This window comes from Mirounga leonina, unplaced genomic scaffold (genome assembly GCF_011800145.1).
Source record: "Mirounga leonina isolate KUSES-001 unplaced genomic scaffold, KU_Mleo_1.0 Mir_94, whole genome shotgun sequence".
Classification (NCBI taxonomy): domain Eukaryota; kingdom Metazoa; phylum Chordata; class Mammalia; order Carnivora; family Phocidae; genus Mirounga; species Mirounga leonina.
Window position 1 is genome coordinate 41,176,630 of NW_023270855.1, and position 22,266 is coordinate 41,198,895.

Genomic DNA, 22,266 nt, shown 5'->3' on the forward strand with positions numbered 1-22,266 from the left:
CGCAACCAGCCCGTGATTAGCGGTAGGCATCACTATCAGACATGGCAGTGAAGTGTATCTTGTGGTTGCTGTGTCCCTCTGATGGGGCCAGTGAGGTATATGCTTTGGAATGTGCATCATCAACAATGCCACAGAGGAGTCACCCTGAAAAACGAGGCATTACTCCCGAGTACTTATTTTTATTTTTATTTATTTATTTTTAAAGGTTTTTTTTTATGTTTTATTTATTTATTCATGAAAGAGAGAGAGAGAGGCGGAGGGAGAAGCAGGCTCCCCGCCTACCAGGGATCCCGATGCAGGACTCGATCCCAGGACCCTGGGATCACGACCTGAGCCGAAGGCAGACACTTAACCATCTGAGCCACCCGGGCGCCCCTATTTATTCATTTTTAAAGATTTTATTTATTTATTTGACAGAGACACCGTGAGGGAGGGAACACAAGCAGGGGGAGTGGGAGAGGGAGAAGCAGGCTTCCTGCCAAGCAGGGAGCCTGATGCCAGGCTCAATCCCAGGACCCTGAGATCATGACCTGAGCCGAAGGCAGACGCCCAACGACTGAGCCACCCAGGCGCCCCCCGAGTACTTATTTAAAAAAAAAAAAAATTTATTCATTTGAGAGAGAGAGCTTGAGCAAGAGAGCAGCAGAGGGAGAGGGAGAAGCAGACTCCCCACTGAGCAGGGAGCCCAATGTGGGGCTCTATCCCAGGACCCCGAGAGCATGACTTGAGCTGAAGGCAGCTGTTTAGCCAACTGAGCCACCCAGGTGCCCCAACTCCTGAGTACTTGTGACCATGTCAGCCAGGATTTGCACATCACAAAAAAGATGTTCTTACCCTCTGTCCTCACTGCTGTTCAGGGGAGAATGTTTATGTCCAGACAGACCTTATTTCCTCTTGTGAAAGGAAGACACAAGGGTGTCATCTTGCCATTCATTCCCAGCACTGTGCACCTCAGCAGCAGGGCCAGTCCCATCCTCGAGTTCCAAGTAAGAGCCAATCTTTGGTAAGTTTCGAGTCTTTGAACCAGTAAAACAACGGTTCCTACTCTTTTAATAGAAAACGTTAAATAGCAATTAACGTTTTTTTTTTTTGTTTTGCTTTGTTTTTTATACTTTAACCACAAGATGATTGAATGCTAGCCATAGATAGCCACCCATGTGTCATTGTTAAGTTTTTCCTATTGCTGTAACTTAGAGCTCTGTGTCCAAGCATTCTGTACACAGAAGGTCTTACTGACTGTGTGTGTGTGATTATCAGTAACTTTGTGAGTGAGACTATACCAGGAGAATAGAGGGACTTATATTTTCCTATAGAATAGTAGCTGCCTATTATCAAAGCAAGGTACCAGAGGCAAGGCATCCAAGGTATCCAACTCAGGGTCGGCTTCTTCTCATTGTGGTTGATTTTGATTGGCAGCCTCTGGTGATACTGATAACTGCCTGTGTTTCCCTTCTAGGGAATTTTCTTGGCCGTATAAATCAAAGGGCAGGACGAGGCCTGATATACTTGGTACAGTGTCCCACTATGAACAGTAACCACTAACAGGAGTCATCTTTGCTCAGGTGTTACCTGGCTTTCTGGCAGCATTTTATGGAGATGTTTTCAAGTGTGAAGGATCCAATTGCAATACAGTGATGGTAGAAAGTATATACTTAAAATTGGAGGCTTTTGAAAGGCAGTTAGCAAATACTATATATGGCATATCAGACCTAAAGAGGGGAAGCTGGAATGTTGAGACTTCAAAATCATTCCTAATAAGTCAGGTTCAGGTTGACCTACTTTAATTAGTCTGTTTTTCAAAGGAATATCATTGAAATACTCTACATAGCATATATGCAGGTCCAAATAGTCTTTTTCATTATTTTTGTGCTTGGCCTGTGTTAGTTTGATTAGAATTTCAGTTGTCTGATTCTTCACTGTTCCACCTATTTTTTTTTTTTTTCAATCTCCTGAATCCTATAAAAATCACTCCTTGCAGGGGGGCGCTGAGTCATTAAGCATCTGCCTTCAGCTCAGGTCATGATCCCAGGGTCCTGGGATTGATCCCCGCATCAGGCTCCCTTCTCAGCGGGAAGCCTGCTTCTCCCTCTCCCCCTGCCCCTGCTTGTGTTCCTTCTCTCGCGGTCTCTCTCTCTGTCAAAAAATAAATAAAATCTTAAAAAAGCAAAAACAAAACAAAACAGTCCTTGCTTCAAGAAAAGAATAAACAGAGAATGCCAAGGAGTCAAGTTTTTTATCAGTATTTTTGGGAAACATGCCCCTTCTTTGTACTTTTGTTCTTCTGTATTAGCATCCCATTCAGCATATCTTTGTTACATTAATAATGCAGCTCCAAGTGGGACAGACCAAGCCAGATGTGGTCCCTGTCTTTAAGAAACTTATACTCAGGAACGGATATGAGTCAAGCACACAAGAAATAGAACTGCTCTCTCTCTTCCATAGAGTAGGATGCCTGGTAAAAGTGGTTGAATTGAGGTGTATAAGGACCAAGAGAGGACCAAAGCCTCACTTGGAGGCAACATTTGATTTTGAGGAGTGAAAGATGTAGGACCAGAAATAAGAAATAGGCTTTGGGGGTGCCTGGCTGGTTCAGTTGGTAGAGCATGTGACTTGATATCAGAGTTGTGAGTTTGAGCCCCACGTTGTGCATAGAGATTACTTAAAAATAAAAAATCTTTTTTTTTTTTTTAGATTTTATTTATTATTAGCAAGCCAGAGAGAAACAGCATGAGAGAGGAGAGGGTCAGAGGGAGAAGCAGGCTCCCCGCCGAGCCGGGAGCCCGATGTGGGACTCGATCCCAGGACCCTGGGATCATGACCTGAGCCAAAGGCAGTCGCTTAACCAACTGAGCCACCCAGGCGCCCAAAAATAAAAAATCTTAAAAAAAAAAAAAAAAAGAAATAGGCTTTGGATCAGGGCAATACTTGGGGTGGACAGATGAGGTGTTATTTTCTGGAGAAAGGGAGAAAAAAAATTCAAATAAGGCATTACTTTGAGCTGAGGTGGGGGAGTTTTACAAGTCCAGTTAGTGGAATTAGGTGTGTGATAAGGAATGGAGAGGAGGTGGGAAGAGAAAATTAGAATTTTAGAAGACCCTAATGTTTTTTGTTTTTTTGGTTTTTTTAAGATTTTATTTATTTATTTGACAGAGAGAGACACAGTGAGAAAGGGAACACAAGCAGGGGGAGTGGGAAAAGGAGAAGCAGGCTTCCCGCTGAGCAGGGAGCCCGATGTGGGGCTCGATCCCAGGACCCTGGGATCATGACCTGAGCCGAAGGCAGACGCTTAACGACGGAGCCACCCAGGCGCCCCGGACCCTAATGTTAAGGCTGAGAAGTTTTGACCTGATTTTGGCATTGAGGACCTTCTTCTGAAGGCCTTTGAGGAAAGGCCTTATGGGCTAAAGCCCAGGTGTAGGAATGGAGAATTTGCCTGCAGCAAGCAGGACAGAAGGGAGTTGAGACCAGTTGCATTTTTGCTTTTTTCCAGGTAGGCAGTGTTGAGGACTGAGGACTTGAAATGGAACAATGATTATGGGAAGTCAAAGTGGATAGTGGTAGTGCTGGAAGGGAGACCCATGAAGGGGCAGAATTCCCTAGAACTTGAAAGCAGTCTTGCTGTGAGAAACAAAGGAAGTAGAATTGTGTAACCACAGGGTTTCTTTTCTTTTCTATTCTTTTTTTTTCTCTTCTTTTCTTTTTTCTTTTCTTTCCTATTAGAGAGGAAGGGGCAGAGGGAGAGAATCTTAAGCAGGCTCCACGCCCAGTGCAGAGCCAGACTCGGGGCTCCATCTCACAGCCCTGAGATCATGATCTAAGTTAAATCAAGAGTCGGATGCTTAACCATCTGAGCCACCCAGGCGCCCCAACCACAGGGTTTCTACCTGTATTTAGGAGTGTAATTTTGTTTTCACCACCAAGATTGAGGTAACTGGGAAGAGAAGATTGGACAGAGATTGGGGTGATGTCTGGAAGATGTTGAATTTGAGATGCAAGTAGAGCATAGAATTGAGGTGTATCAGAAGTTTTAGAACAGGGACTGGGTCAGAGAGATAGATTTGGGAATGACATTCATAGAAGTGTTTTTTTGAAGAACTGAGATTCCCAGAGATAAGTAAGAGTATTAGGAGATGAGGGAAAAACCCAGCCTGGCTGGGAGTGATTAGGTGTGGAGGCTATAGCTAATGAGACAGACAACAGAGCGTATTTTGCTAGGGAGGTAAGTTAGAACAAAAAATATCGAGGAGAATGTGGACTGTATTTTGTGAAGGGAGGTCATTGGTGATTTCTGAGAAAGTTTTGGTAGTTTGGGCAGAAGGCAGGTTGGAGGGATTTTAAGCAAGCCAGTGGGTATGAAGCAGCAGAAATGTATACCTTTTCTCTGAAACAGGCCAGAGAGAGAACAGTAACCAGAAGAAAGCGTGAATGTGGGAGATTTATTATTTTGAAGTAGGAGCACTCTGCACTTTATTGTAGACTGAGAGAAGGAAGCCGTTATAGAGGGAGAGAGAAAGGAGGTATGGGATACCACAAGTGGCAATACTGTATGAATTGAAAGGTGCTAGAGGATATGAGGTTAGGCCTAGCTGGAGGGAGAGACCGTAGTAGTAGGAGCTGCTGTTTACTGAGTGCTTCCTCTGATGCCAGACCCCGTAAGAGATGCTCGCTTAGATACTGCATCCCCTGGAGAGGAGTGCGGCCCTGGAGGCCTGTGGTGCCGCCTCCCGTCAGTGAGCTGTCTGCTCTTTTGTCTGTTGAGTATGAAGCACAGGATTACATGGGACACTGCATGTAGCCCCTCTATTGCTTTCCTTGGGCATCCATTTCTATTTGCATGTGGGTGGGAAATATATTACAGTATTGGTTGTCTTCGTTAACAATAACTGCTTAATGTAATTTGCCAAAGTTTGGTCCACAGCCAGAATGCACCGTTCTTTGATATTGTGGGGAAAGACTGATCTTGTGGTGGCAGGTATTTTTTGTGCCCTCTCAGCACCATGGGAGATCTCCTTTTGACCTTTCTTTTTGCTTTCGACTTTTGTGAGGGTGGCACAGTAACTTTTATAAAAGATTTTGAACTGAGGAAGGAAATTTACAGTCCTTTACATACAGTTACAGGTGACTTAAATATGTCATAACTGACTTTTACTGGACAAATAAATATCTCCTCAAAGTTCTTAAAAATTGTTTCTGAGACTGCATTCAGCCTAGAAAATGACACGTGCGACAGAGAGACTGCAGAGAGAGCTCGTTGTGATTTCCTTTCTCAAGCTGTGGCAAGCCATGCACTTGGAAAAGGTGCTGGATTTATAGCAAAATTAAAGGAAAAGACAAGAGTAACATTTTCTTGGGTCATTTCAGGAAACGACCTGATGTTTGTACTTCTCACTTCTTGTCAACAACTCTGGTTGTGTGGCCAGACTCCCAGAAATCAGTTTGTAATTCTAGCTTTCATTTTCATTTTGTCCCATAATCACTTGTAATTTCTGTCTTTCTCACCAGTAGAGGCTGATTGGTTTTACACTTTTCCTGGGCCAAATGTTCCCCAAGGAAAATTTTCCAAAGCCTTTTTGGTTGCTCCCTGGCATTGTCATTTTGTACATCTTTAACCACATTAGATTGAGAGAAATTATTTCTTGAGAATTGAGTGCCTTCTAGGAAGGAGGTACTCAAAGCTGGCAGCCTTTTTTTTGAACCAGGGATTTCCTGATGAATTTTGTTTGCATCCCGTGAGGCCCTGGTTGTTTGACTTGGGGCACAAACCAGTACAAGTTAGGCCTGAAGAGATGTGTGAAGTATATTAAAATCTAGAAGTGAATTTGAGAGCATGAGAAAAACAAAAGGATTTACAAATCCTATCAAGATGTTAGCAGTCAGACTGAACCTAGAGGAACAATTTTTAAGAGGTAAATCCATTCGTGTCTGTACCCTGGATTCTGAAAATGAGGTACTCTGTCTCCTTTCTCATTTAAGAAATGTTTTTTGGTTTTTGGTTTTCTTATATTTATTTAATACTTACTGCATGCCCACTAAAGTACCGAACTGAATAAGGCTGCAAAGAAATTTAAGATACATTCTTTGATTTTAGGTGATTTGCAGTCCAGTTGGAAGACAAAACACAAGTGAAACAACTACAGGACCTTGAGATCGGTCTCATACCCATTAGGAATCCAAAGCAAAAAAGGAAAAGGGAGCTGAAGGGGTGGCCATAGTACTGGGCCATAGTTTAAAGGCTGGTCTCAATATAATACTGTTTTGATTGCATGCTCCTATTGTTTGTTTGTTTTTAAAGTAGGCTCCAAGCCCAACGTGGGGCTTGAACTCACAACCCTGAGATCAAAAGTCACATGCTTACTACTGACTGAGCCAGGCAGGCACCCCTGCATGCTCCTGCTGTTGAAAGAATGATATCAAGCACATTTCCTGTTCATGCTTATTACTGTACTTTCATTATTAGTATTATCCTCAATCTAATGCTTTTGTGCAAAGAAATAAAAGATCTTTAAAAATCACTAGATCACTTTTGGGTTTGGTTAAAACTTCATAAAGTCTGTGTATATACTTAGCGAGGCACATACTGCCGTATGTTAAACATACTGAGAACTCACAAATGCATGCTGGCAGCATTGTGAGCCCTTCCCAAAGGAGTTTATGCAATTAAAATTTTAAAGCTAAATTCCTTAGGTTTTCTAGGCTTAAAAAACGTGTTTCTTGTGTTTCTTTCATGTACCCCCAGTGAATTATCATACCTGCTCCAGTTTGGGAAGCATTCCCTTTAGATAGTCTGGTTTTATGAGTATGTATTGTTGAGGATTAGTTTGACTACAGGTAACAAAGATCTGAAAAATATCATCTTAAACAAGACATTTATTTTTCACATAAAGGAGTGTGGAAGTGTAGGCAGTCTGGGGCTGAGATGGTGGCTCCCAAGAGCAGCTAAGATCCAGGCGTTTTCTACCTTTTAATCCTCCAGCTCCAGAATGTGGCACTTACGTTCTTCATCCACACATCCATATCCTCACATTCCAGGATGACTGTTCAGAAAGCAGCCTTGGCTTCAGGTTTAAGCACCAGGAAGGAGGAAGGGAATGAGGAAGGACATATGACTTAACTTTAAGGAAGACTTCCTGGAAGTCCCACAAGCATTGCTGATTACATCTTATGGGCTAGAACTTTGTACATAGCTATACCTAATGTAAGGGAGGCTAAGAAATGTAGTCTTTTAACTAGGCAACAAAATACACAGCTAAAGATTGGAGTGCTATTCTAAGAGGGAATGGTGGAAATTGGGGTGGTTGACCATTAATTAGTCTCTGGCAAATGGAAGGATTCTGGAGGTTCTTTTTCTTTTTTTTTTTTTTTTTGTAACAGCTTTATTGAAATACACTCCATATACCTTAGAGTTTACCCATTTCAGTGTACAATTCAGTGTCATATATTCATACTATATAGTATATTCATAGAGCTGTGGCTCTGCATCCATCTCAGTTTTGTCATCCCCAAAAGAAACCCCCACTGTTCCCTTAGTAATCATTTTCTTTCCTCCCTCCTCCAACTCCCTTAGGCAACCACCAACCTACTTTCTGTCTCTGTATTTTCCTGTTCTGAACATTTTATATATACACACATATACATACACACATACATATACATATATGTACACACTTTTTTTTTTTTAAGATTTTTTATTTATTTATTTGACAGAGAAAGACACAGCGAGAGAGGGAACACAAACGGGGAGTGGGAGAGGGAGAAGCAGACTCCCCGCTGAGCAGGGAGCCCGATGCGGGACTCGATCCAGGGACTCCAGGATCATGACCTGAGCCGAAGGCAGTCGCTTAACCAACTGAGCCACCCAGGCGCCCCCACACACTTTTTTTTTAAGATTTTGTTTATTTGACAGCACAAGCAGGGGGAGCAGCAGGGGGAGGGAGAAGCGGGCTCCTTGCTGAGCAGAGAGCCCGACATGGGGCTCCATCCCAGGACCCTGGGATCATGACCTGAGCTGAAGGCAGACACTTAACAACTGAGCCATCCAGGCACCCTGTATTGTGTTTTTTGTTTTTTTAATTTTAATGTGGGGCTTGAACTCATGACCCTGAGGTAAGAGTCCTATGCTCTACTGACTGAGCCAACCAGGTTACCCTGGAAATTTTATTCAAATGGAGACACTCAGTATGTGGTTCTTTGTGGCAAGCTTCTTTCACATATGTAATGTTTTCAAGTTTCATTCACACTGTGGTATGTATCATCACTTTTTCCTCTATTGCTGAACATGATTCCATTCTATGGAGATGTATATACCACATTTTATCCATTCATCAGTTGTTGGATGTTTGGTTTGTTTCCGCTTTTTGGGGGGAAAGATTTTATTTGGGCGCCTGGGTGGCTCAGTTGGTTAAGTGTCTGCCTTTGGCTCAAGTCATGATCCTGGGGTCCTGGGATCGAGCCCCACAGAGGGCTCCCTGCTCCTGGGGGGCTGCTTCTCCCTCTCCCTCTGCCTGCCGTTCCGCCTGCTTGTTCTCTTTCTGTCAAATAAAATCTTAAAAAAAAAAAAGATTTTATTTATTTAGAGAGTGCATGAGCAGGGGGAGGGGCAGAGGGGGAGGGAGAGAATCTTCAAGCTGACTCCTTGCTGAGTGCTGAGCCCAACATGGGGCTCGATCTCATGACCGGAGCCGAAACCAAGATTTGGACACTTAACTGACTGAGCCACCCAGGTTCCCCAACTGTGATGAATATTTTAATGCTGCTGAACATTTGTGTATAAGTATTTGTGTGAACATAGGTTTTCATTTTTTTCAGATGTATGTCTAGGAATGGAATTGCTGGGTCATATCTATTCAGATCCTTTGCCCTTTTTTTTTTTTTTTTTTTTAAGATTTAATTTTTTAGAGAATGCATGAGCGCAGGGGGAGGAACAGGGGTGGGGGAGAAAGGGGGAAAGAATCTCAAGCAGATTCTGCACTGAGTGTGGAGCCTAATGTGGGGCTCGATCTCACCACCTTGAGATCAGGACCTGAGCCGAAACCAAGAGTCAGATGCTTACCCGACTAAGCCACCCAGGCACCCCCCAAATCAATATCTTTATTGCAATCTCATGAGAGACCCTGAGCCAGACCATCCAACCTAAGCTGCTTTTTTGTTGTTGAGTTCTAGGGGTTCTTTATGTATTCTCGATACACATTCCTTATTAGGTATGTTATTTGCAAACATTTGCTCCTATTTGTGGGTTGTCTTATTTTCTTTCTTTTTTTTAAAACGTAGACTCCACACGCAGCATCTGGCTTGAACTCAGGACTCTGAGATCAAAACTCATATGCTGAGCCAGCCAGGCGCCCCATGTCTTCTCATTTTCTTGATGGTATCTCTCTCTCTCTCTCTCTCTCTCTCTCTCTCTCTTTTTTTTTTTAGATTTTATCTATTTATTTGACAGAGACACAGCGAGAGAGGGAACACAAGCAGGGGGGAGTGGGTGAGGGAGAAGCAGGCTTCCTGCGGAGCAGGGAGCTCGATGCGGGGCTCGATCCCAGGACCCTGGGGTCATGACCTGAGCCAAAGGCAGATGCTTAATGACTGAGCCACCCAGGCACCCCAAAGCACAAAAGTTTTAAAAATTTTGATGGAAGTCCAATTACCTATTTTTTCTTTGGTTGTTAGTGATAAATATATTCTTTTTTTTTTTTTTTTAATTTATTTATTAGAGCAGATGAGCATGCATGGAGGGGTGGGCCAGAGGGAGAGAGGGAGAGAGTCTCAAGCATAGTCCATGCTGAGCATGGAGCCTGACATAGAGCTTGATCTCAGGACCCCAGGACCCACATGAAGTAGCTAGTGGTAAAATTCATGAGCCACCCAGGTACCCCTGGGCCTGTAATCCATCTTGAGTTAATTTTTGTATATGATGTGAGGTGTAGCTTTCTAACTTCATTCTTTTGTGTGGATCTATTCAGTTGTCTCAGCACTACTTGTTGAAAAGACGTTTTCTTCCATCAGATTGTCTTGGCATCCTTGTTGAAAATCACTTGTCCCTAAATGTGGGAGCTTATTTCTGGACTCTCAATTCAAGAAGCCAGCTGGTATTTTGATAGGGATTGTCTTGAATCTGCAGAATAATTTGGAGGATGTTGCCGTTTAACAGTATTGTCTTCCAAGTCTTTTCATTCATTTAGATCTTTCTCTCAACAATGTTCTGGAGTTTTCACTTTTTTTTTTTTTTTAAGATTTTATTTATTTATTTGACAGAGAGCACAAGTAGGCAGAGAGGCAGGCAGAAGGAGAGGGAGAAGCAGGCTCCCCACTGAGCAGGGAGCCGGACGCAGGGCTCGATCCCAAGACCCTGGGATCATGACCTAAGCCGAAGGTAGCCGCTTAACCAACTGAGCCACCCAGGTGCCCCTGTTTTGGAGTTTTCAGAGTATATTTTGTACTTTTGTTAAATTTATCCCTATTCTTTTTGAAGGTATTGTAAATGAAATTGTCTTAATTTCATTTTCACTTTGTTCATTACCAGGTTATAGAAGTACTTGATTTTTGTATGTTCATCTTGTATCCTGCAACCTTACTGAATTTGTTCTAATAATTTTTAATGGATTCCTTAGGATTTTCCATATATATATAAGGTCATGTCATCTACAAATTAAGATAGTTTTACTTCTTCCTTTTCAGTCTGGATGTCTTATCTCATTTTCTTGCTTAATTACTCTGGCTAGAATCTTCATTATCATGTTGGATAGAAGTGGCAAAAGTGGCCATTCTTGTCTTGTTCTAATCTTGAGGATAAGCTTTCAGTCTTTTTACCATTATATAACAGTTTGTGGCGCCTGGGCAGCAGTCAGTTAAGCATCAATTCTTGGTTTCAGCTCAGGTCGTGATCTCATGGTCCTGGCATAGAGCCAGGCGTCAGGCTCCACACTCAGCACAGAGTCTGCTTAAAGATTCTCTCTCCCTCTCTCTCTCTCTCTCCCCCTCACTCCATTCTCTCTCTCTGTCTGTCTCTCTCTCTCTCACTCAAATAAATAAATAAATCTTAAAAAGAAAAAAAGTATAACCCATTAGTTGTGGAGTTTTGGTGTCAAGTGGAAAGTTGTACTAGCATTTTGTATTTGGGTGAGAGGCTTGTGCCCCATGGTCAGAAAAGTGTGTGTCATAGCCTGGGGCTATTAATAGCTTCTTGTGCGTTCTAGATAACACCTTTGTCTCATGTTTCAGCATGGCTGCCATCCGGAAGAAACTGGTGATTGTTGGTGATGGAGCCTGTGGCAAGACTTGTTTGCTCATCGTCTTTAGCAAGGACCAGTTCCCAGAGGTGTATGTACCCACAGTGTTTGAGAACTATGTGGCAGATATTGAAGTTGATGGAAAGCAGGTGAGTACACTTTTCATAACAACTGGTTTCATTTTGCATCTTAGGCAAAAATGTTCATAGAGCCTGTAGAGAATTAGGCCTTTTTGTCTCTTCAGTACACAATATAATAATAACAAACATGTTTGAGAAATCCATTCTGTTCCTGCCATCATAGCCCAACTTTGTTCATTTTTAACTGCTGTCATCTAGACTTTAATCACATCCCTATGTATTTTACATAGGGAAGCCTCTTTACAGCTTTATATTTGAAATTTAGTTTGTTGCCAGATGGATAATGCTAAAGTGAATCTCTTCGTATGGATGGACTTCCCCCGTTCTGTCAAATATCATTCAGTGCTGAAGTATGAGATTACTAGGTCAAGAGGTCATTTTATGGGTCTCAAAGGGGTATACTGATGTACACCACCAGCAATGTGACATTTAAATAATATTCTCATATTTAATTTTTTTTAATAGTGTTTTACTTTAACATAAATAGGCCGCCACCATTGCTTCAATTACCTGTTACTGGCAACAAGGACAGTGTTTCTTCGTGTCTGTCCTGAAAGTCCACTGGCAAGACCAGAGCAAGACTCTCCTGGAATTAGAGTTTATATATATATATTTTTAATTTTCTGTCCCCCCCCCCTTTTTTTTTAAAGATTTTATTTATTTGACAGAGACACAGGGAGCACAAGCAGGGGGAGTGGGAGAGGGAGAAGCAGGCTTCCTGCTGAGCGGGGAGCCCGATGCGGGGCTCGATCCCAGGACCCTGGGACCATGACCTGAGCGGAAGGAAGGCAGACGTTTAACGACTGAGCCACCCAGGCGCCCCCTTCTGTTCCCTTTTGTGTCAAATAATGTCTTACCCAGCTCCTGTACAACTTTTGGAGAGGCATGAAATTCCCACTGCAAATGGGTCAGCTGAAAAGAAACTAGAACAAGGGGCTCTTCTCCAGTATATTCAGTCCTCTTGGGCATTCATTCACATGTCTCATGCTGCTAGCACCTAATATATTGGCCCCCATAATTCCATGCCCTTTCTCCCTTCTCATTTTCCTGCTTTACCTATTACCCCTTTCTGTCCCGGTGCTTCCTAGCTTCAGTTTGTGGCACCGGGTATGGAAAGCACATTAAGCTAGCTATTCAGATTTCTAGGGTCCCTGAAATAAAAATGCTTCTTAGCAACTCAGTAGCCTACAAGTTGAGAGAGGGTGCTAGGAATGTTCATTTAAGAGTATACAGTAATAGTCTAGGAAACCATCCAAGATTCTAGGTGATTGTGGTCCCAGGAACGGACCTACCAAAGATGGAAAAGCCCATTCTGATAAGAGATAGGGCCAACATCCAAAGCATTTATCAGGAGATAGGGTTGGATGTGTCTGACTGAGCACACATGAGGCTTGGAGGGGCCAAGGTAGTGCGATTAGGCAGAGAGTGAATGAGCTGTACCATTCTGAGGTTCATTCTGTTGTGAGGCTTGGGTATCAATGTATTAGAAATACACATACCAAAAAAAAAAAAAAAGAAATACACATACCAAACCAGTAGTGTGTGTGCATGACAGAAGTGTAGTGGGTCTAGTGGAGGTTGTGAGCGATGCATCCTAGGGCAGAGGTTGAGGGTGGAAGAGATAATTAGCCATCAACTTTAAGGAAAGAATGATATTTAGAAACTTTGAAATATGTGCTGTGAAGGCTCTAGGAAAAAAGGGTATTCCAAGTACTAGAAGGAGAGCTTTTGGCTCCAAAGCCTCCCTGAGCAGAAGTATTAAAATCCCACTCTGGTTGTGAGATATCACAGGGCTGGCTGCAGTGCCAGACAACATGGAAGGGGACCTGTGTCCAGAGCCCAGGCATCAGTTTGCCCTCCTACCACAGGAAGGTGAGCAGGTTCCAGGTGTGAAAGGAGTACCCTGCTCTCTTAGTGATGCTTTCATTCAGATATTTTTTGAGCAGAAAAGGCAGGTCCAGAGACCTTTCTTGTCCACTGAGACCTTGCCTAACGTCCAGCATGGTGTCTTTTCTTACCCACCTACTCAAATGTAGTCTTTTTTTTTTTTTTTTTAAGGTTTTATTTACTTATTTGAGAGAAAGAGTAAGCGTGAGTGCGGGGAGGAACAGAGGGAGATGGAGAAGTAGACTCCCCACTGAGCAGGGAGCCTGACGTGGGGCTCGATCCCAGGACCCTGGGATCACAACCTGAGCAGAAGGCAGATGCTTAACCGACTAAGCCACCCAAGTGCCCCTCAAATACAGTCTTGTCTCCATGTTTGCACATTGAGCAGAATGATGAGACCAAAAAAGGGCAACAATTGAGTTAGAATGTGTTGGGAAAAGTTACTCAGGTCTGATGTTTCCTTGTCTTGCTTTTTTTGTACACCTGATAGAATGTTCTTTATAGTTTGATTTTCCTTGTTCATCTGCCTTTCTATGTAGAATGTTGTTTATAATTAAATACTATGCTTTTTACAAACTATAAAGTTATTTTTGATTTGATATTTTAAATTATGTACTAATTATGTACTTTATTATATACTTTATGTACTCTAGTATTTTGAGAAATTTCAACCTAAAACAATTTAAACACACTGTCCAGCTCAGGCTTGTTTTACTGTTTTGGACAGTTTGCCATTTGAATGTACTTTGGTGAGTACCACTTCGTCTGAAAGTGGGGAGGATTAACCTTGCATTCTTGTGTTTATTTTTCCTATCACAGGTAGAGTTGGCTTTGTGGGATACAGCTGGGCAGGAAGATTATGATCGCTTGAGGCCTCTCTCCTATCCGGACACTGATGTTATACTGATGTGTTTCTCCATTGACAGCCCTGATAGTTTAGGTGAGTAACTCTGCAGCCTGATGTTTGTCACTGTCTGTGTGCCTGGCTGACACCTGGTTTCTCAGGTCATTTCTGTGCATCAAGCATTGAAAAGCAAACATGAACTTCATAGAAGGAATCATCAGTGACCAGAGTCCTAGAGCCTTGGGACTAGAAGGCCTGGGCCCTGGCTCACTTTTCAGCCTAGGTCTCCTATGTGTCTACCTTGTAAAGTAGGTGGGTTCCAAATACAAAGCCATCTTTTCTACTAAAATTTGAGGAAGGCTTTTTTAGGTGCTCACACCTTTTTTCAGTACTTTGTTTTGAACCTGTTGCTTCCCAATATCTAAACTGGTGATTTGCTGTTTCCTGGTAGTGTATTTGTTTGTTTAAAGGTTTATTTATTTATCTGAGAGAGAGTGTGTGCGGGGAGGGTCAGAGGGAGAGGGAGAGAAGCAGACTCCCCCGAGATCAACAGTTGGATGCTTAGCCAACTGAGTCACCCAGCACCCCTCCTGGTAGTATTTTTAAAGCCCCATTTTAGCCGTTTTCTAAAGTATCTTAGCTAATAAAGAGAGACTTGAACTTGACCATTTCACCAGCTCAGTTGGTCACATGTCTCAGAAGCCACCTTCCTTCAGAAAAAGACCTAATAACACTGACCTCATACTCTGCGAAGCAAGGCACCAAGGTCTGAAACAGAACTTACTTTCGGTTTGTACCTAAGAGGATAAAATGTTTCTCTTGGTGATGTAGTGCTCTGTCTTTACAAGGTAGCAGTTGGGCCAAGAACATTGTCATCATTAACACAAACAACCTTGGAGGGCCTGCTGGTGATGTGGGCTTGCGCTGGCCAGTTAGGGTTATGTGACCTTTTTTTTTTTTGGTCATGGTTCTACTCATTTTAATGACAGTACTTGGGCGCTCCAAGATTTTGAGCCCCTTGAGTCAGGGTTATGCATCCCAAGGCATCAAGCTGAGACTGAGCCTCTGTGCAGTGTCTCCCAAGACTGAGACAGATAGAGCAGGTACTCTCTGCCATTGGTTCACTTCAGTCATTTTCAACAGTTGTTTCAGTTTTGGTTTCTCAAACGTACCTGGCTATCTTTGGGAGTCTGTTGGAAGGCCCGAGAAGATGGGGCATAGAAAAAATAGAGCCGTGCGAGACCCTCCCTTCACACACACATCATGGATTTGTCTGAGTCCTGTGGGAATGAGGAGGAATGCGTGCCCTATATCTCATCATCCAAGGTATAATCCTTTAGGGACAAAAACACTTCAGAGAAAAAAGTTACTTTTCTCCATGTCTCCTAGTCTCAAAGGAGGTCTTTAGCACCCCCTGCCTCCCGCCGGCTTTTTTAAAGTAGGCTCCACCCCCAGCGTGGAGCCCAGTGTGGGGCTTGAACCCTGAGATCAGGACCTGAGCTGATAATCAAGATTCAGGTGCTTAGCTGACTGAGCCACCCAGGTGCCCCTCTTTAGCTTTTGACTTCTCTTTACTAGCCATGACTTGTTTTTTGCTGGCCCTTCTCCCAAAGGGCAGGCCCTGGGGAGGAGAGTAGAGGTAGAAAGTAAAGAGGCAAAGGAGAGATCTCTGAAATACAAATACACCTGGGGAGAGGGTCTGATGTTGGAGAATGCTCTGCCTTCCCTGGAGGTCACTGCAGGAGTGTGGTTGATAGGTGGACCCCTTTTGCTGAGCTGACTTAACTAGCTTGGTTTTGCCAAAGTCCTTTTAAAAGTTCTGTTGTCTTGGCTTGGATATGGGGAGAATCTCACCAGTAGTTTGCCCAAGTAAAATGTGTTATGGGAACTCAAAAAGTATGGATCAAGAAAATGAAAAGCTAATGTCAACCTAATGTTAAACTTTGTTTTATGTGATTGGATGTTATTAGACTATGGCCCTGTATGTAGGTATAGGATAACAAGTTTGATCAGGAATCAGAATGTTGGTGTGAAAGTTTCAGCCCTGCTGCCAGCCAACCCTGTGATAATTTTACTTTTTGAGCGTCTGCTGTCTGGACTGGCAGTTGTTCTAGAGTCTATATTCTAGTTGAGACCTGGGGTAGCAAACTTCTAAAAGACCAAATAGTAAATACTTTAGGCTTTGTTGGCCATATGTTGTACTGAACTTCGCCACAACTACTCAATTTCACTGTTGTATCACAAAAGCAGCCACAGAATATATATAATGAATGAGCTTGGCTATGTTCCAGTAAAACTTATTTTAAGAAAAAAAAAGATTTTATTTATTTTAGAGAGAGAAAGAGTGTGAGCGAGCAGGGGTGGGGGGAGCAGAGGGGGAGGGAATGAAAATCTGAAGCAGACTCTACTCAGCACTGAGCCAGACACAGGGCTCAATCCCACCACTGTGAGACCATGACCTGAGCTGAAACCAAGAGTCGGATGCTTAACTGCCTAAGCCACTCAGGCTCCCCAAAGATGCTATTTTTTGAGAGAGCAAGGGCACGCGTGCTCACTCAAGCAGGGGGAGCAGTAGAAGGAGAGGAAGAAGCAGGCTCCCCGCTGAGCAAGGAGCCCCATGTGGGGCTCGATCCCAGCACCCTGGGTTCATGACCTGAGCCAAAGGCAGATGTTTAACTGACTGAGCCACCCACGTGCCCCTTATTTTTATAAGTATTTTTTTAAAGTAGACTCCAGACAAGATTTTATTTGCTGACCCTGATCTAGATGATAAGGATTTCTACTCTCTAGCTTTCTGGAATTCCCAAAGGCCCTCATACAACCCCACTGTAAATCCACACAGAGTGATAAGCTTCAATGTTATCAGATTATTTCGGGGGGGGTGGGAGATACTATAGGTGATTGCCATCACTGGATTACATAAAGTTTTAGGGGCGCCTGGTTGGCTCAGTCAGTAAAGCATGAGACTCTTGCCTCAGGGCTGTGAGTTCAAGCCTCATGTTGGGCATGGAGCCTACTTTAAAAAAAGCGGGGGGGGGGGGGGCGCAGAAAAGAAAAAAATTAAGTTTTAAAGTTATTCATGAAAAGAGAAGACAAGACAGAGGTAATTCATTTTAATTTATGTGTCCTGAATTTCCAGGGGGTGGGGAGACTATTGGAGTAATAATTTCATACATTCAGCAAATAATTACTGAGCACCTATTTATGGAAGAAATTTCTAGATTAAGGGAGACAGAAGAGCAAAAACAACAGTAAATCAAAAAAAAAAAAAATCTGATAGCAAGAAATTTTACAAATAGCATTCTTAGAGGTGGGTGTGGAATGGGCCATGATAGTAGTCTGTTTTAGAGGATGACCATAGGATGGTCAGCAACCGTACTGAAAAGGTGACTTCTGGGAGAGACCTAAAGGATCTGAGGGAAGCAAATACAGATATCTAATAAAAGAACCTTCCAGGTAGGGGGAACAGCAGATGCAAAGTCACCAAGGCAGGAAGAGGAAGGAAGGAATCCAGTGCAGCAGAAGAAGTGGGAATGAGGGTTGCAAAGCCAAGTGGTTAATGGTGTGGACTTTTCCTTTCATCATGAGTGAGTTGGGAACTGGATTGTGAGAAGGATTGAACAAGGGAGTGATGTCTCACTTACCTTTTAAAGTGATCACTGTCGGGCGCCTGGGTGGCTCAGTCGTTAAGCGTCTGCCTTCGGCTCAGGTCATGATCCCAGGGTCCTGGGATCGAGTCCCACATCGGGCTCCATGCTCTGCAGGAAGCCTGCTTCTCCCTGTCCCGCTCCCCCTGCTTGTGTTCCTGCTCTCGCTATATCTCTCTCTGTCAAAAAAATAAATCTAAAAAAAAAAATAAAAAAAAAAGTAAAGTGATCACTGTCAGAGCTGAACTGAAAAGTGACCGCAGGTGCAGAGGTGAGAGCAAGGTTCAGGCTGAGGCTGTTTGGCGTGGTTGTTAGATGGGCTGGCCCTTTTCTCTGTATTACTCTGCATTGTTCTGAAGACTGGAACACTGCACTTCTTTGGGAACCTCTTTGTTTCAGAATAAAACTTTTGAGTTTTAAGTTGTGACATTAGTGATAAAATTGACTCTATTGTTGCTGTAGTAAAGCACAGTCAAGTGTCCATCTTGTGTGCCGAAGAGTAGAGCATCAAATTATGTAAGTTTCCTGACCTTACTCATATAGCTTCTTTATCTGATACGGTCTTTCAGCCAGAAGACAGAGCATCTTCCATATTCTAAATAACTCTTGCCTTTTGGTAATTTGTCTTGAAGTCAGAGAATGAAGTTTACTTTTTTTTTTTAAGATTTTATTTATTGGGCGCCTGGGTGGCTCAGTTGGTTAAGCGACTGCCTTCGGCTCAGGTCATGATCCTGGAGTCCCTGGATCGAGTCCCGCATCGGGCTCCCTGCGCGGCAGGGAGTCTGTTTCTCCCTCTGACCCTCCCGACCCTCCCCCCTCTCATGTGCTCTCTCTCTCTCTCTCAAATAAATAAATAAATAAAAATCTTAAAAAAAAAAAAAAGATTTTATTTATTTATTTGTTAGAGAGCGATCGCGTGCACAAACAGGCAGAGCGGCAGGGAGAGAGAGAAGCAGGCTCCCACTGAGCAGAGAGCCCGACATGGGGCTCCATCCCAGGACCCTGGGATCATGACCCGAGTTGAAGGCAGATGCTTAACCAACTGAGCCACCCAAGGCGCCCCTGAACAATTTATTTACAAAATATAGCCTCAGATTACAAGTAGACCATTTAAATGATTGTCAATAAGTACTTTGTATGCACTGACTCTGAATAACCCTATGTGAGATAGGTAATACTGTTATCCCCATTTTATAAAATCATGCCTGACTCTGAGATGCCCAAGGCCATGGTTGTGGGAGGTTGAACCCGGGCCACTTACACACCATGATGTACGTCCAACCTTTGTAAATTAGTACAGTATTGGCAAGAAGCTGGTTATCACTCATTTTCATAAGTCATTCTTGAGCCATTTGAAATACCAATAACCGGGGCACCTGGGTGGCTCAGTCTGTTAAGCGGCTGCTTTTGGCTCGGGTCATGGTCCTGGGGTCTTGGGATTGAGCCCCACATCCGGCTCCCTGCTCAGCGGAGAGCCTGTTTTTCCCTCTCCATCTGCCTGTTACTCTGCCTACTTGTGCTCTCTCTCTGTCAAATAAACAAATAAAATCTTTAAAAAAAAAAAAAAAGAAAAGAAATACCAATAACCTACACGATGGGGGTCATGCTGAAGGTCCAAAAGGAAGGTATCGAGAGAACATGGGGACCCTGGGCCAGCTGCAGCCCTTGAATGGAGACCCTTTCTGGAAGATGTAGTCAGAATTACTAGCCAGCAGTGACGAAATGGTCCATGGATAGCTTCCCTCCTTGGGTCAGGTTGTATCATTGTGGAGCCACCCTGTGTCCTGGATTCTTTGCTCCTCCAGAGGCTTTAACTGGGCCCCACTTCTACAGGAATGGAGTTCCTTAGTGGGGACTGAGGAAAAGCTGGTGATTCTGTGCTTAATGGAAGGGGGTTAGATTTTGCCTTTTTCTGTGCTTTTGAAACTAGTGAGACTCCATTAAATGTTGAGCATACTTTTTTAAGTAGTTTCCTTGCAATTTAACTAGGGCTCTTGGACATTGTTCAAGATAGAATTGTATTGTATATCCAAATTTTGTTTCTTTCAGAAAACATCCCAGAAAAATGGACCCCGGAAGTCAAGCACTTCTGTCCCAACGTGCCCATCATCCTGGTTGGGAACAAGAAGGATCTTCGGAATGATGAGCACACAAGGCGGGAGCTAGCCAAGATGAAGCAGGTATTGTCTGGGGCAGGACTCTGTTGTCCTGTAGTAGTCTTAAACCCAGGGCCGAAGGTTGGATGTTGAGGGGGCCCAGCAGAAACTCACAAGCCAGGCTATTTCAGAGAGTCCCAGAAGCCTTTCTTTCTCCATCTGTCCCTCATTCACTGGGGCCTGCTCAGAGGGCCCTTAAGACTCCCTACTCATATGAGATGGGAAGCTCTCCTGTGAGGTAGTGCTGTGCCTCCAAGGATTGCCTGCCTGAGAAGGGACTATCAGCAGCAGTAGTCAGTGCTCCAGATGCAGGAACTTTTTATCAGGCTCTTGATTTCCCTCTCTGGTTATTACCTTGGTATGTGTGAGGCCAAAGATTAAATTGGTGGCAACTAAAAGATCAGGAAATCCTGAGGACAAGGAGTCGAGAGAGCCCTGATGCCTTTATAAAAGGCATGATGGAGTTCGCATCTTGGCTTCTGAGAAGCCAGGCGGCCCAATGGGAGGGCTTACCTAGTGCAGGGCAAGAGCTTTGAGGTCTTCAGCCCAGGTTCTTCCACTGAGGTTTCTCTCTGAATGTTAAGGTCAGGATCTGTCTCCTCCCAGAGGCATTCAGTCCTCTGTGAAGCTAATTACAGGAAGACCCAAGTGCTTACCCTGGACTGAAAGCTTGAATCATTTTGCCCTTGATTCCCTCCTAAACCCTGCAGGGCTTTCTGGCCTCTCCCTTTCTCTCTACGTCCCAGAGAAGAGCTTGTTTGATAGAGATTTTATATTGGGGTAGGGAGGATCACTGCATATGAGTTTCATAAGTCAGAACTCAAATCTGGGTTTGGCAGCTTTTAAAAGAAGTCTTTTAAGCTGAATTTGAGTACTTTGCACTTACTTCATATACGTGACACTTAACTGAAAGTGCTCTTTTGTCTTTGTTAGGAGCCGGTGAAACCGGAAGAAGGCAGAGATATGGCAAACAGGATTGGCGCTTTCGGTTACATGGAGTGTTCAGCAAAGACCAAAGATGGAGTGAGGGAGGTTTTTGAAATGGCCACGAGAGCTGCTCTGCAAGCCAGACGTGGGAAGAAAAAATCTGGGTGCCTTGTCTTGTGAAACCCTGCTGCAAGCACAGCCCTCATGCGGTTAATTTTGAAGTGCTGTTTATTAATCTTAGTGTATGATTACTGGCCTTTTTTCATTTATCTATAATTTACCTAAGATTACAAATCAGAAGTCATCTTGCTACCAGTATTTAGAAGCCAACCGTGATTATTAATGATGTCCAACCCACCCGACCACCAGGGTCCTTCTGACACCGCTCTAACAGCCCTCCTCTGCACTCCCACCTGACACACCAGGCGCTAATTCAAGGAATTTCTTAACTTCCTGCTTCTTTCTAGAAAGAGAAACAGTTGGTAACTTTTGTGAATTAGGCTGTAACTACTTTATAACTAACATGTCCTGCCTGCCATCTGTCAGCTGCAAGGTACTCTGGTGAGTCCCTACTTCAGAGCTTTACTCCTTAACAAATTTTATTGGCATAGCTCTGTGATGGGCATCCAGTTTTTTGAAAATGCTCATCCAGAAAGGCCCAAGTCCATGCAGCTGTGGCAGAGTTACAGTTCTGTGGTTTCATGTTAGTTACCTTATAGTTACTGTGTAATTAGTGCCACTTAATGTATGTTACCAAAAAATAAATATATCTACCCCAGACTAGATGTAGTATTTTTTGTATAATTGGATTTCCTAATACTGATATTTGTCATCCCTGCAGAAAGTGTATTGGTTTTTTAAAAAAGAAAGTGTATTTGAAAATAAAGTCAGATGGAAAATTCATTTTTAAAATTCCCGTTTTGTCAGTTTCTCTGATAAAAAAGATGGCCCATATCACCTGTTTTTGGCCCCACATATTCCAGTACCCCCTCCCCAGAGCTGGGCTAAATAAATAGGAATTTGGTTTCATGCCTGAGGCACTTAGACACTTCAGAAGGTGGCATGACCTGTCTCACCTGGACTGCAGGGTCTGGCTCTAGTTCACAGTGCTTTTCCTCACTGTATCCAGGTTCCCTCCCACAGGAGCCACCAGTTCTCTTGGGTGGCACTCTTTCTTCTCTCCAGCTGACTGAACTTTTTTTCTGTACCAGTTAATTTTTCCAACTACTAATAGAATAAAGGCAGTTTTCTAAACTTCCTGTATCCTGGTGTTTGTGTTGCTCTCTCCAGGGCTGGGAGTGGGAGGATATATCCAGCCTAGCTCTCCTTGGAAGGTTCCTTCAGAGTGCGAAATACCAGCTTGCCCCCATTCTGACCCCCCCCCCCCCCCAATTTGGCACTAACCTGGCTGCTCCTAAGAAGGCGGAAACGATCATTTTGTGTCAG

The 22,266-nt window shown here is 43.5% G+C and overlaps 1 protein-coding gene across 2 annotated transcripts in view; it reads left to right on the forward strand.

Moving 5' to 3' along the window:
* RHOA (ras homolog family member A) overlaps positions 1-22,083 on the forward strand; it is a 61,450-nt gene extending 39,367 nt beyond the window's left edge. For both annotated transcript variants that reach the window (XM_034997679.1, XM_034997680.1), the window contains 4 exons: positions 11,212-11,368; positions 14,066-14,186; positions 19,787-19,917; positions 20,827-22,083. In XM_034997679.1, the coding sequence (XP_034853570.1) occupies positions 11,213-11,368; positions 14,066-14,186; positions 19,787-19,917; positions 20,827-21,000 (582 nt within the window). In that variant the 5' untranslated portion in view covers position 11,212 and the 3' untranslated portion in view covers positions 21,001-22,083. The remainder of the gene's footprint in view (positions 1-11,211; positions 11,369-14,065; positions 14,187-19,786; positions 19,918-20,826) is intronic.
* Positions 22,084-22,266: the final 183 nt, after the last annotated feature.